Here is a 13511-nt window from a genome sequence, read left to right as displayed (position 1 = left end):
CAACAGCTGCTGTGCGCCGGGATTTGTTGTCAGATCCCGGCGCACAACACTGAAGCCGTGCTCTCCTCTGCGGCGAGTCTTCCTGTTCGGTCTCGGTGCCGGCTTGTAATGCTGAGTGCCGGAAGATTTCCGGCGCTCAGCATTACAAGCCGGCACCGAAACCGAACAGGGAGACTCGCCGCAGGACTGCTGAAAGGTAAGTACAAGGGGGGGGCGCGGCAGGGGGGGGGAGAGGAAGGGTAGATAATGGGGGGGGGCGGTAGGGACGGAGGGAGAGGAAGGGTAGATAAGGGGGGGGCAGCAGGGACGGAGGGAGAGAAAGGGTAGATAAGGGGGGGGCGGCATTTTAAAATTCGCCCCAGGCGGCATTTTGCCTTGGGCCGGCCCTGGGTATATATGTGGATTGGTATATGTGTGGATTAGTATATGTGTGGATTGGTGTATGTCTGGATTGGTGTGTTTGTGGATTGGTGTGTGTGTGGATTGGTATGTGTGTGGATTGGTATGTGTGTGGATTGGTATGTGTGTGGATTGGTATGTGTGTGGATTGGTATATGTGTGGATTGGTATATGTGCGGATTGGTAAGTGTGTGAGAGTGATGGGTGTTATGCTGTACCATTTCCAATGTATTTTTCATTATATAATTATGCTCTAGTACATCATAACTCCCATCACTCTATACTGTTCCATACAGTGGGAGAGCTGGGAGACAGAGGCCTTGCACCCCCACCGCAGGACTCCTGAAAGGTAAGTGAACTTCAAAGGGGGAGAGGGTAGATAGTTAGGAGGGGGTAGATAGGGAGAAGGAGTGAGACGGGGGGATAGGGGGTAGATAGGGAGAAGGGAGTGAGAAGGGGTAGGTAGGACAAAAGGGAGTGAGAAGGGGTATATAGGGCAATCATACTCCTATCATGCCAAGTCTGCGAGTACATCCTGGAATCTGGGAATGCCTGGGCATGATAGGAATGTGATTGCTGTTAACAATCATATATATATATATATATATATATATATTAATATTGTTATTTAATTGTTTTGTCCTATTTTGGTATGTTAATTACTTTAAATAAAAGTGTTAGATTTTTTTTTATGGTGTGGGGGGGTGTCATATTCGGTTTCGGCCAGGTAAATGCTGCATTTTCGGTTTCAGTCCAGAATTCGTTTCGGTGCATCCCTACTACTAATGAAGTGGTAGGCCTACACCACATCAATGTTTGGCTTAGTATATAGTGATAGGAGTTATGCTGCACTATTGTCAATGTCTGGCTCAATGTATAGTGATAGGGATTACGCTGTACCACCGTCAATGTGTGCCTCAGTATATAGTGATAGGTGTTATGTTGTACCACCGTCATTGTCTGCCTCAGTATATAGTGGTAGGTGTTATGCTGTACAACCGTCAATGTCTGCCTCAGTATATAGTGATAGGTGTTATGCTGTACCACCGTCAATGTCTGCCTCAGTATATAATGATAACAGTAAGTGTTATGCTGTACCACCTTCAGTGTCTGCACCGGTATATAACGGTAGAAGCTATGCAGGTGTGTGTGTGGGGGGGTGCCACATACAGGATCCGCCCCAGGTGCCAAATACTCTAGGTAGGCCCCTGCATGCACCTAACTATATGCCTGAATACCCAAATTTGTGCAACTGTACATCAAATCTTAATTTGATTTACATTTTTCTTCTGTTCTCTTTCTTTCTTTCTTTTTTTGCAGTTTGTAAAATGATAAATATGAACTATTAATATGTCTCTTTTTGAAATCATTCTTTCTTTACAGCATTTTTTCACATGCCTAAAATGTTTGCACAGTACTGTTTATAGTAATCAACCTCAATGTGTTCATACAATAGATATAAAATAACATATAAAATACATTAGTCACAATTTCACATAGAAACAATCATAGGAGATTCAAACAAAATCAATGGTATTAAATGAATGCACTTACTTAGTCTTTTGTCAAAAAATCGATAAAAGAGTTTAGTGATGTATTTTATGTTTATATTTTTAGATTTAGAAAGAAAAAATAACACAAAAGTCAGATACATTAAGGATCCAGAGGTTTTTTGTTTTTGTTTTGTCCAGAATCAGGGTGTTAAGGTTTTCTTGTACGTTGTTCATTTAATGGATTAAGGAGTGCTTTGACTGATTACTCCAAACCGAGTAATAGGCTTTTAAACAGTACTAGAGACAGGTGATATTTGGAATGATAAAATACACATGTGTCAAGATTTAGCAGAATCCATTAAAAGTCAGACCTCAAGTCTCCAATTGTTGTAATATTAGGCGAGACGTAAGGAAATTGCTCTCCCATAATTGCAGCAGTCAGACCTCAATGTCAAGCAGTATAGAGAGGGCTATAGTGAAACATTAATCAAAAGCAGGTATTTGTCAATCATTTTCTAACACAGGAATACAAACGTAGTCGTATAGCAAGAATGGATTATTTTCTTTTAGCCATACAGACTTATACCATACAATATAATTAAATACAAAAGGAGCAGATCACTAGTAGAACATTGATGTTTAACCCTTAAAGTGCCAGTTATATATGTGTGGTACGTAACTATGCAATAGCTGCAAAAACTTTCTGTTGTGCAGGGGAGGCTGCTGACTTATCTTCTGTAACCCAAAAAATCATATAGGAATGGGTTAAATTCTGTAATTTTGTAATAGGTGCATGATTTACCATAAACTAGGTATATGTGTATGTATAGCCTAATTTGTCCAGAAAAACAAAATGCCGCATATGTATAAGATTATCAACTAAATGTAACTGAAGTGAAATTCGAAAAACTGGCCTTGATGGAAAAATCTGCCCTTACCCCTGGCACACAGAGGGTTAAGTGAACAATATCATGCATGCAGTTTAAGATTTAGGCTTACACATGTGCAGTTTGTGTGTTGGAATGACAGTATAAGATGATACCTACATACATACGTGTACCAGCTCATATGGTAACATAGTAAACATAAGAGTTTAAAACATTGAGAAGCAGAACCAAATATTCAAGCTTTCACAAAGTCCGTGATTTATAAACATCTGGCAAAAGCCCACGCTTTGACATTGCTTTTCAAACCACTATTAAAATTTGGCTTATAAATGCAGAGACCTTACCATCACATCTGTTGTTGGGAAAATCCTAATAAGTGCATGTCACATAGTAGTTATGATTTGGAAGGGAACGTGTATCCCCTTTATAACAGAAAATGGAAGAAATAATATTTTTCATTTTCTCCATACCATGTTCTATGAAGTTTTTTTTGGAAGAAACAAACTGGACAATTCAGGTAAACAGCAGGCGATAATCCCTGGGGATAATCCTATATCTCAAAATGTGGTATTAGAAAATGATAGCATGGAGGATTAACTAATTCAAAAGAGATTGGATGGAAAACGCAAGGGCTTGCTTCAAATAAAATTTAGCCAGATGACACCACAGTGGATAAAAATCACCTTGAGCATAAACCAATTGGAAGTAGTTATTTTTGGATACCCTACCAACATATTTCAGAAGGTCAGTTTTTGTTAGTCTATGAAAGCATAGCAGTTCTTGTGTTTAGAATTTTTTTCAGGACAAGAAGGGATTCTTTAAGAAACCATTATTACTATAAAAAAAAATAAAAATATGGTGAAAATTGAAAGAAATATATTTCATTTGAAAGTTTTTACTCATCTACAAAAGCAAATTGAAAAAAAAAAAAGCTAAATAGATTCTAAGATTTGTCCTGAGTTTAGAAATACCCATTTTTATGTTTTTTGTTTGCAAGCTAAAGGGCAATACGTATAAATAGCATATTGCTATTTCAAACCTTTTTTTAAAACCTTGTAATCCTACCCTCAATGTCCTATTTGGGACAATTTGAAGTTGCCCGATTCTGTTTACACCATGAAACCATATACTTTTGAAAACTGGACACAACATAATATTTAAAATGCTGCTATTTTAACTCTTTATATGCACTAATTCTACCACCACCCTTTGTCAATGTATGTAATTTTATTACATTTATTTTATACACATTGTACTTCAGGTGTGAATTTATAGCTCCTGGTATATTTCACTGCCAAACAACACCCCAAAAGGTTTTCAGCATCATCTCCAAAGTACAGTGAGACCACCCATGCCTGGATGTTTGGGGGGTAAGGGGCCACATTTGGGAGGTGCCTTTTTCTAATTTAGAATTTGGTCATCCTGTGCCCATATTTTGGGCCTCTTTGAACCCAGACAAATCAATTTACTCTACAAAACCATATATTTTTAAAAACAGACACCCAGGCTATTTTAAATGGTAATATTTTAACTTTTTTCTTAATGTTTTTCCATTTTTTATATATTTTACTAATTGCATTGTGATTAGTTAGCTGGGTTCCATTGACTTGCATGGTTAGATGCAGTCCCCTCTTGGGAAGTTGCTAATTTTGAAGTGGGAGACGCCATCTTGCAAGAGGCAACATCTCTCGCTATGGTGCATTTGGTCACTCTGGGAAGCGATTACAGTGCACCCTGGAGTGGGTTTTCAGGGAGGCTGAATGCCTTGCTATACCATTTGAGCTTATGATCGCCTCCTAAGCTTTTTTAAATCCGGTGTCATGAACACTCCGGGGAGGGATCACCCAGGGTCCCTGAAGCAGTTTTAGGTGTTCCTGAATGCCTCCAAATCAAGGCATTACAGCAACACATCTGTTGTTAATTGACCATTTTTTGTGACATGTCTGGCATGTCATTGGTCGTTAAGGGGTTAAAAGCTTTTGAGATGTCTGATGTTTCCCTTTACTCACAAATTTATCAGCACCATGGGTTCACATCTAATCAATCACAAATGTTTTTTTCAGATACACATAACTACGTCTAATACCCATCACGACCTAGAAATGGAGCTTTCATGAATAATCTCAATTTCCCCTGCATCAAAAATAATACCTAATGTATCGGTTTGTCTTAGTCTGTCAGTTCTCGTCTTGTCATACCCCTTCAATATATGTATTGTATTAAGCGCTGCGTAAATTGTTGACGCTATATAAATAACATACACTGCTTCAAAAATTAAAGGGAACACTAAGATTACACATCCTAGATCTGAATGAATGAACTAATCGTATGACATACTTTCGTCTTAACATAGTTGAATGTGCTGACAACAAAATCACACAAAAATTCTCAATGGAAATCAAATTTAGCAACCCATGGAGGTCTGGATATGGAGTCACACTCAAAATCAAAATGGTAAACCACACTACAGGCTGATCCAACTTTGATGTAATGTCCTTAAAACAAGTCACAATGAGGCTCAGTAGTGTGTGTGTGTGTGGCCTCCACGTGCCCGTATGACCTCCCTACAACGCCTGGGCATGCTCCTGATGAGGTTGCGGATGGTCTCCTGAGGGATGTCCTCCTAGACCTGGACTAAAGCATCTGCCAACTCCTGGACAGTCTGTGGTGCAACGTGGCGTTGGTGGATGGAGCGAAACATGATGTCCCAGATGTGCTCAATCGGATTCAGGTCTGGGGAACGGGCGGGCCAGTCCATAGCATCAATGCCTTCCTCTTGCAGGAACTGCTGACACACTCCAGCCACATGAGGTCTAGCATTGTCTTGCATTAGGAGGAACCCAGGGCCAACCGCACCAGCATATGGTCTCACAATGGGTCTGAGGATCTCATCTCGGTACCTAATGGCAGTCAGGCTACCTCTGGCAAGCACATGGGGGGCTGTGCGGCCCCCAAAACAAATGCCACCCCACACCATTACTGACCCACCGCCAAACCGGTCATGCTGGAGGATCTTGCAGGCAGCAGAACGTTCTCCACGGCATCTCCAGACTCTGTCACGTCTGTCACATGTGCTCAGTGTGAACCTGCTTTCATCTGTGAAGAGCACAGGGTGCCAGTGGCGAATATGCCAATCCTGGTGTTCTCTGGCAAATGCCAAACGTCCTGCACGGTGTTGGGCAGTAAGCACAACCCCCACCTGTGGACGACGGGCCTCATACCACCCTCATGGAGTCTGTTTCTGAAGGTTTGAGTGGACACATGCACATTTGGGGCCTGCTGGAGGTCATTTTGCAGGGCTCTGGCAGTGCTCCTCCTGCTCCTCCTTGCACAAAGGCGGAGGTAGTGGTCCTGCTGCTGGGTTGTTGCCCTCCTATGGCCTCCTCCACGTCTCCTGATGTACTGGCCTGTCTCCTGGTAGTGCCTCCATGCTCTGGACACTACGCTGACGGACACAGCAAACCTTCTTGCCACAGCTCGCATTGATGTGCCATCATGGATGAGCTGCACTACCTGAGCCACTTGTGTGGGTTGTAGACTCCGTCTCATGCTACCACTAGAGTGAAACCACCGCCAGCATTCAAAAGTGACCAAAACATCAGCCAGGAAGCATAAAACTGTGGCCACCACCTGCATAACCACTCCTTTGTTGGGGGTGTCTTGCTAATTGCCTATAATTTCCACCTGTTGTCTGTTCCATTTGCACAACAGCATGTGAAATTGATTTTGCATCAGTGTTGCTTCCTGAGTGGACAGTGTGATTTCACAGAAGTGTGATTGACTTCGAGTTACATTGTGTTGTTTAAGTGTTCATTTTATTATTTTGAGCAGTGTATAATAATAACAATATAAAAAATAAATTCATCTAGCATAAATGCTTAATAATACTTTCAAAGTTGGGCAACCTTAACCTTTAAAATGTTGCTTTAGAAATAAAATAACATTACTACAGGAGTGCAGTCCTTGTACCAGCCAAAGCTAATACAAACTATTGTTTTATAAAAGACAAAAACTATGAGAATACTTTTTATAAACTAAAGCCAAGGTATTGCAGAAATCGCACCATTTCAATTACATTTGTTCAGAAGTGTTGAGCTCACGTTAGTTAATTATTAACCAAATACATCAAACAAACTCTGGATATATAAATAATTGAACTTGTGTGAAATAACTCTCTAGTAATTCTTTGGGACATACAATTTTAAAATGCCCACAAGTACTACTGATATTAACATGATATTACAATACAAATGGGCACTTTGAAGATCCATTTTGTGCAAGCTTAAACAATGGGACGTTCTGCTTGCTAAGCCTTTAATAATAAGAAACTATTTTAGAAAATATTAAACATCCGAAGAAGAGAACACTGTGGTCACAAAAACTTATGTAACTTTTTTGGGCCCCCAAAAAGATATCCATTTCAACCAAAGACTATAATGTTGTTAGCAAAACATGTCCTGTTTTGTAAATAGTAATATCCTGCAGATGAAAAAACACAAGAAAAGGACTCACACGGGTGGCAGATGGGCAATTGCCTCCTTGGCTGGCCAGAGCTAAAGATGTTGGACTACTATCTGAAGATAGCATTTGACATATAGCCACTAGAGTAAGAATGCTTTTAGGTGACATCTGATGACTGAGTCATATTTGATGGGGTTTTTCTTTGTATTCTTTCTTTAAAACTACACAGGATTTGATGTCAGATAGGTGGGGGTTTATTACTGAACTACATGGCCAGACCTACCTCCAAATACCCATGGCTGAATGTTGCCAGACCCTCATTTTAGACTTCACTAAAACACTAGAGAAAATAACTTTTTACCCCAAAATTATGAGTAATAAATTGAATATCTGTGGCGTTCAAGGCTGTAATAACTCCATTAATTAAATATATTCGTTTATATGCACTCATGTAATATATTTTATACCTAAACCGGGCTTATTTGGGTATTTTAGACTACTAGAGTAGTATAATATTATATAATTATAATTACCAGTGTATAAAAAGTTATCTAAGATCAAAAATTAGTCAATGAAAAACAAATGTGAAATAGATTTAGATTTACATTAGGCTTTTCCATTTCCAGGCAACAGAATATTAAATATCATATAGTTATCTTACCTTGATCAAAAGGTCTGCCAGGGCTCCAAGTGCGGAAGTAATCATCCTACGAAATAGATGGTATATATTATAATGACTAAAGAGTCTTGATATAGGAAACATGCACTGCAGTGAACACGATACCCATGCAGTAACAAACACATTACTGTAGAATGAGAAAATAAAAGTGTACAAACCTCTACTTCCTGAGTGGGCAGCCAGTGAAATAAGAACAGTGACAATGAGTACAATAGAATATACATGGCATTTCATACAGAATGCTTTGGTTAATAAGATATTAGTCACATACAAACTACTCAAACATTTACATTTGTTTTCTTTTCCTTTTTCTCTATAGCATAAATAAAATCAAATATAATGGTTCTCCAAATAAGATATCATTGATTATTCTTTCCTTCATAGTGGGGGATTTGTAACAATGACATTCTACAAGAAAACATTCAAAAATATATTCAACAAGCTGCAGGAAGCAGTGATTAAACTAGCAAGGTATGTAATTTTGCTGGTACAGATTTAATGATTTTAACCACAGCTGCTATCTTTCCCATAGTGTATATAAAATGGTTGTTTCTACTTAATCCAGATATACTAGAACAAAACCAATTCACTAAAGCTAAATGACCGAACCTAACTGGTCTTCTTTGTTAACTGTAAGGGGGTATTCAGAATGGTGGGGTATTAGTATAATATTTTACACGTTGTAAAATGTGAAATTGCTTTGAAAATAAAATCTTGTAATACTAGAATACACCCTAAAACACATTCTTTGAATACAAATTGACTGATATACTGATAGGTACTTTGGTCGATGGGTATTTAATTCTCTTGTTGGAAAAATTACCAAAGATATGAAATTTTAAATACGCCTTCCAATATAATTAGAGGTTTCAATATGTTTAATTATCCCTGTAAATTAGACACTGTTTATAATGATTTTTGATTCTCTTAACAACATTTTATAAGGTGTTATGTTCTACAGAGTAGTAAAGTATATTTGAGACCTGCCTAATCTTTACCAATGTATAATGATGATGTCAAGGCATGTTTTTATCACTTAGGGAAACCCACACAAAAGTACAAGGTCTATTCGTTTTTTTTTGCTTTCAATCAAAGCAGTAAGCCCTGATACGTAAAGAAGAGTAGATGCAAATCGGTTGTTTTCCTTGAAATATTTAGATGAAGTCCAGGGAAATGGAACATTAAAACTTCAGTAAAGTTATGAGAAAAGGAGCCACTGTGGTACTGTGCAAACATGGGATATTATATATATATATATATATATATATATATTCGCATTTAGACCCTATAAGCCGACTCAGGCTAAGTAAGATAGGAGTAAATACTAAACTACATTACTAATGTGCGAAAGCACACACAGTGGAGGAAAAAAATAATCAGGGACTAGGCACATGATAAAATCTGGGATATACAGTATATAAATGAGGATACAGGTCAAGCTGATGACCTCAATTAAAATGTCTGCTTTAACAGTGGAAGGGAGATTGGAAAGTACCTCAAAAGAAATGGTGAGACATATAAAAACATGTATGTTTACAGAGGAAGATTTTCTAATTCTCCAAAGCAAATCCTATCCTATCCAATCCTATCCTGGATGCATCCCTTTTTTAACAGGCCCATTAACATTGTATCTAACTAGTCAATATCGGCAGGAGTACTTCTAGAAGGTAGCAGGCAAGACTTAAACCAGTAAGTTTATTAGTAGGTGGTAAAATAATAGAAAGTGTGTTACAAAAATAGCTTGCGATAAGAGAAACAGCATGGGTTAACCACAAGGGGATCTTGCCAATCCACATTAGTAAAATAAAAGTAGATATAGAATATCTTTATTACGGAACAGAATATGTTGTTGTCTTTCATAAACAACTAAGAATATCAGCTTGGGTGTTAAAATAAGGTATTGCTTTTTATCGACCAAGATCTTCAACTGGGTAGACAACTAGATGGTTTTTTTTGTTGAATAAGCCAATCAGGGCTTCTTTGAGCATTGCTATAAACAGGTCAGTGTGGTGTTTTAACATGGAAAGCCACCAAAATATATCCAATGACCATCTACAATGGCAGCGTCCAAAGATGTTTGTTGGAACAACATGTAATAAAACCAGGCTTCCTTTAATTGCTATATAACTATATTACTGTATACAACACTGAGTTTAATTCTAAAAGCAAAACATTACATGAAACTCCCCCTTGAAGTAACTTAGAAGGAAAAAGTTCAAAAGAGTCAGCTGCAGTTCTGTTTTGCTAAAAATAAAAAAATGCACTTTGGACATAAAAAAAATCAAAGGCAAAATATACTATTATGGGTATTGTGCTATTGGTGAAATATAGAAATAATTATTTCTGGGGATTTTTTAAAACTAAAGGGTCAGAGGCTTAGATGCAATGTAAAGAGGTTTTGCTTTGCTGAGAGGGTGATAGATACTCTTCTAGCAGATATGATAGAGGAACTAGATGGGCTGAATGTTTCTTATAGGCCATCAAAGTATAGGTTTCTATGTTTAATTATTATATTTCGTATTTTCAGTCTGTGCATCCAGAGGCTTACAAAAAGTGTGCAATACCACCTTATGGGGGCATTGGAACAATCCAGGGGGGCAGTAGCAGCCTCAGGAGCAATTGGGGGGCATTAAATAAAAATAGAAGAACATTTCTCGTATGTTTGATCTGTTGTGTAATATAGAGTTAGTGACTTTCCAAATAAACACACAAGCTGCAAGTTCTTAATAAAACCCAGTGCCTCCCAAAGTATTTTTTTTTTTCTGAAAAGGGGACAGTACGTTTGGGAACCACTGATTTAAACAATGGAGTATATATCTTGCTACATATTTTTGACTGATTGGTAAATATCAAATTCCTGAGGAAAGGTAGGTTACAGATAAGATTTAGTAATTATAGCTTGAATTCCGAACAGATGTAACGTAAATCCCATTATCTCCCAGAGGAAACTGCTGAAGAGTACATTGAACATTTACATGAATATTTAATTAAGAATAGTGAAAGAATCAAACCCGTAAATCTGCAACAACTACACAAATTATTTATCTTCTTAGTAAGCAAAAAAAGTCATGATGAACTATATCCACTCATTCAACCGCAAAAATTGCATCATTTTCTGCAACATACAAACATTCAACCTGGTCATAACCAGGTTATGGTGATCACAAAGTCTTACTTTTATTTTTTCAATAAATGGTATTATAATATAAACAATGTAAATGATCTAATACAATTAGTATAAGCGTGTCACTATACCATGTGGATTACTATTTAACCTAATACCTGGAAAGGATCATTGTGGTTATTTTGGCCCAATACAACATTGCTAAAATTTTTATATATACTAATATATACTTATGTGTATGAATTCTGTATATCAGTTCATATAGCGTTTCCACAGGAACTGTTAGTGCTGTGTAACATTGAATTGCATGTGTCCAAGGTTCAGAAGACACTGGGCAATTTGAACCTTGGCGTTACAAACTAGTCAGTACACATACTGTAGCTGTCAACTTCTCTCAGTTGCCATTATTATATAGTATTTAACAGGCTTATTATCTTATTTAATGTTGTTCTGTTTTGACCATTTTGATGATACCCTAAATGCATCAAAAAGCAAAGAACTTTGAGACGATGCACATGTACTTATTTAAACATTATGTACGTCCTTCCAAATGAGGTTGAGTCAATGCAAATTAAGTTTTTAGGACAGTATGATATGTTTCCTATATTAAATATACATTGAAAATCAATATTCTTGAACACATGTGCCAAGTTTCTAATTACACAGTGGCCCAGGTGTGCTAAAGCTCATTGCTCTTGTTTTTGATGTTTTAGAAGACATTACTATTCCATTATTTTAGTGCATTGAGGTAGCCACAGTTCTGTAAATACTTACTATCACAAAACAATGTGTTAAACAAGTAAAATTTCCATTTTCCCTCCAAAGTTCCTGCAGCTGCAAAACAGACGTCATGCTGTTTTTTCTCTTTTATGTATTCTGTAATTAAATTCTCTAGAAATAACAGGTCAGGGTTGGATGCAAATGACTCCTTTGGTACACAAATATTAATTTATAAGTACGGGGAACTACTTTGTCAGATTCAGTAATTGAATTTTATATAATGCAAGCTTCTTAATACATATGTAAACAAGGGCCGTGTACGAATGCACATGTGCAAACATGAGGTGAACATTTATTGACTTGCAAAGCATACTTGGTCAAACCTTGTAACCTTCATGAAAACCTACTCTGTCTCTTTTCTTTTGGTTTGTCATCTATATAGTGTATATAACTATAATGTTACTCTGCTGGAGCATCCCCGGATCTCATCAAGGATTACAAGGATATTTGCAATATTTGTGTCAATGAAACTGATTCTTTGCTAGAACTTTAACAAAAATGTACACTAGATGGGCCAATTTCTTATTATCTGCAGCCACTATTCATCTATGTACAGGGCCACAAATAAAAGCAGGTACTTTTTCACCCAGTCTGCCATGAGTAACATAGGAGCCCCTCAGGCTACACGGAGCCTCCAAAGGTGTCTTGATACACAAGCAGATTTTTTTATTCTGACACTAATGACATTCCATTAATTATTTTTACAATTATCTATTACTAGGCAAATGCAAGGTTTTTGTTATCATATTATTTATTTATTTGTGTGAAAATAACCACCTAGGGTTTATTAGCTCCATAATGATAAAGCCTGCAACCATAGGGCAGGGTGCCATGAGGTTGTGGGGGCAAATAAAGGTCAGGTTATTATTGTTAGGTATAGGCTGTGGGGTCAGGGAAAGGTCAGGCATTTGTATATAAAAAAAAAAATGTGACGCTTATGTAAGTTTTTATCCGATTGCGCGTGCGCTAGCGCTTTGCCGCGTTTTTATGTGTCTCGCGCTGCGATAATATGGGTGTGGTCTGGGTAATTAATACTTTGCGGGCTAAATCCATTCCTGTGATTAATCTTTTGAGACATTTAGTATTTTTATGTTTGAAAGGTAACATATGGCTTAAGGCCAAGCATATACCAGGCAATAGGAATGTTTTGGCTGATGCACTGTCTCGTTTCAATTTTAAGATGCTCAGGACGTTGGCGCCACAAGCGGACAAGGAAGGGCTTGTAATTCCGGAGTCGGTTTGGGATTTGACTTCACCAAGTTAAGTGATCTGTTGGTGAAATCTGTTTCAAGGAATACATGGGAGGGTTTCTCCAAGGCTTGGAAGGCTTGGACTGTTTTTGTTCAACAAAGGAATTTGGATATTTTTGAAGGAAGTGTAGATGGAGCTTTATCTTTTGTGGTTAGCTTAATTGATAAGGGTATGGCAAAGTCTAGTATAGATAGATGTTTATTTGGTGTAGCTTTCTTTTTCAAGTTGGCTGGTAAGCACCATTCGTTTAGGGATTTTTTTGATTAAACAGGTGCTGAAAGGCTATGGTAATAGAACTAGGATGCCTGATGATAGGAGAATTAGAATTAGTGAGTTAGTTGCAAATAATAAGAATGGTGGGTCTGGCTTACGGGATAGAGATGTGATATGTGATGTTAATTTGAAATTGTTTGTCAGAGCTTCAAAGACGGACAAGG

At 37.7% G+C, this 13511-nt stretch overlaps 1 protein-coding gene across 2 annotated transcripts in view; it reads right to left on the bottom strand.

Moving 5' to 3' along the window:
- The window catches only part of LOC149280701 (testican-3-like), a 107428-nt gene that overhangs the window by 57299 nt on the left and 36618 nt on the right, over nt 1-13511 (bottom strand). Inside the window, exons 2-3 of one of the 2 annotated variants that reach the window (XM_089500172.1) lie at nt 8078-8086; nt 7902-7947 (exon numbers count right to left, since the gene is read on the bottom strand). In XM_089500172.1, the coding sequence (XP_089356298.1) occupies nt 7902-7947; nt 8078-8086 (55 nt within the window). The remainder of the gene's footprint in view (nt 1-7901; nt 7948-8077; nt 8087-13511) is intronic. The other variant, XM_089500173.1, reaches the window with a different exon arrangement.

The sequence above is a fragment of the Sceloporus occidentalis genome, unplaced genomic scaffold (assembly GCF_023333645.1).
Source record: "Sceloporus occidentalis isolate IW3139 unplaced genomic scaffold, rSceOcc1.0.p SCAF_149, whole genome shotgun sequence".
NCBI lineage: Eukaryota > Metazoa > Chordata > Lepidosauria > Squamata > Phrynosomatidae > Sceloporus > Sceloporus occidentalis.
This window is presented reverse-complemented; position numbering and strand designations above follow the sequence as displayed.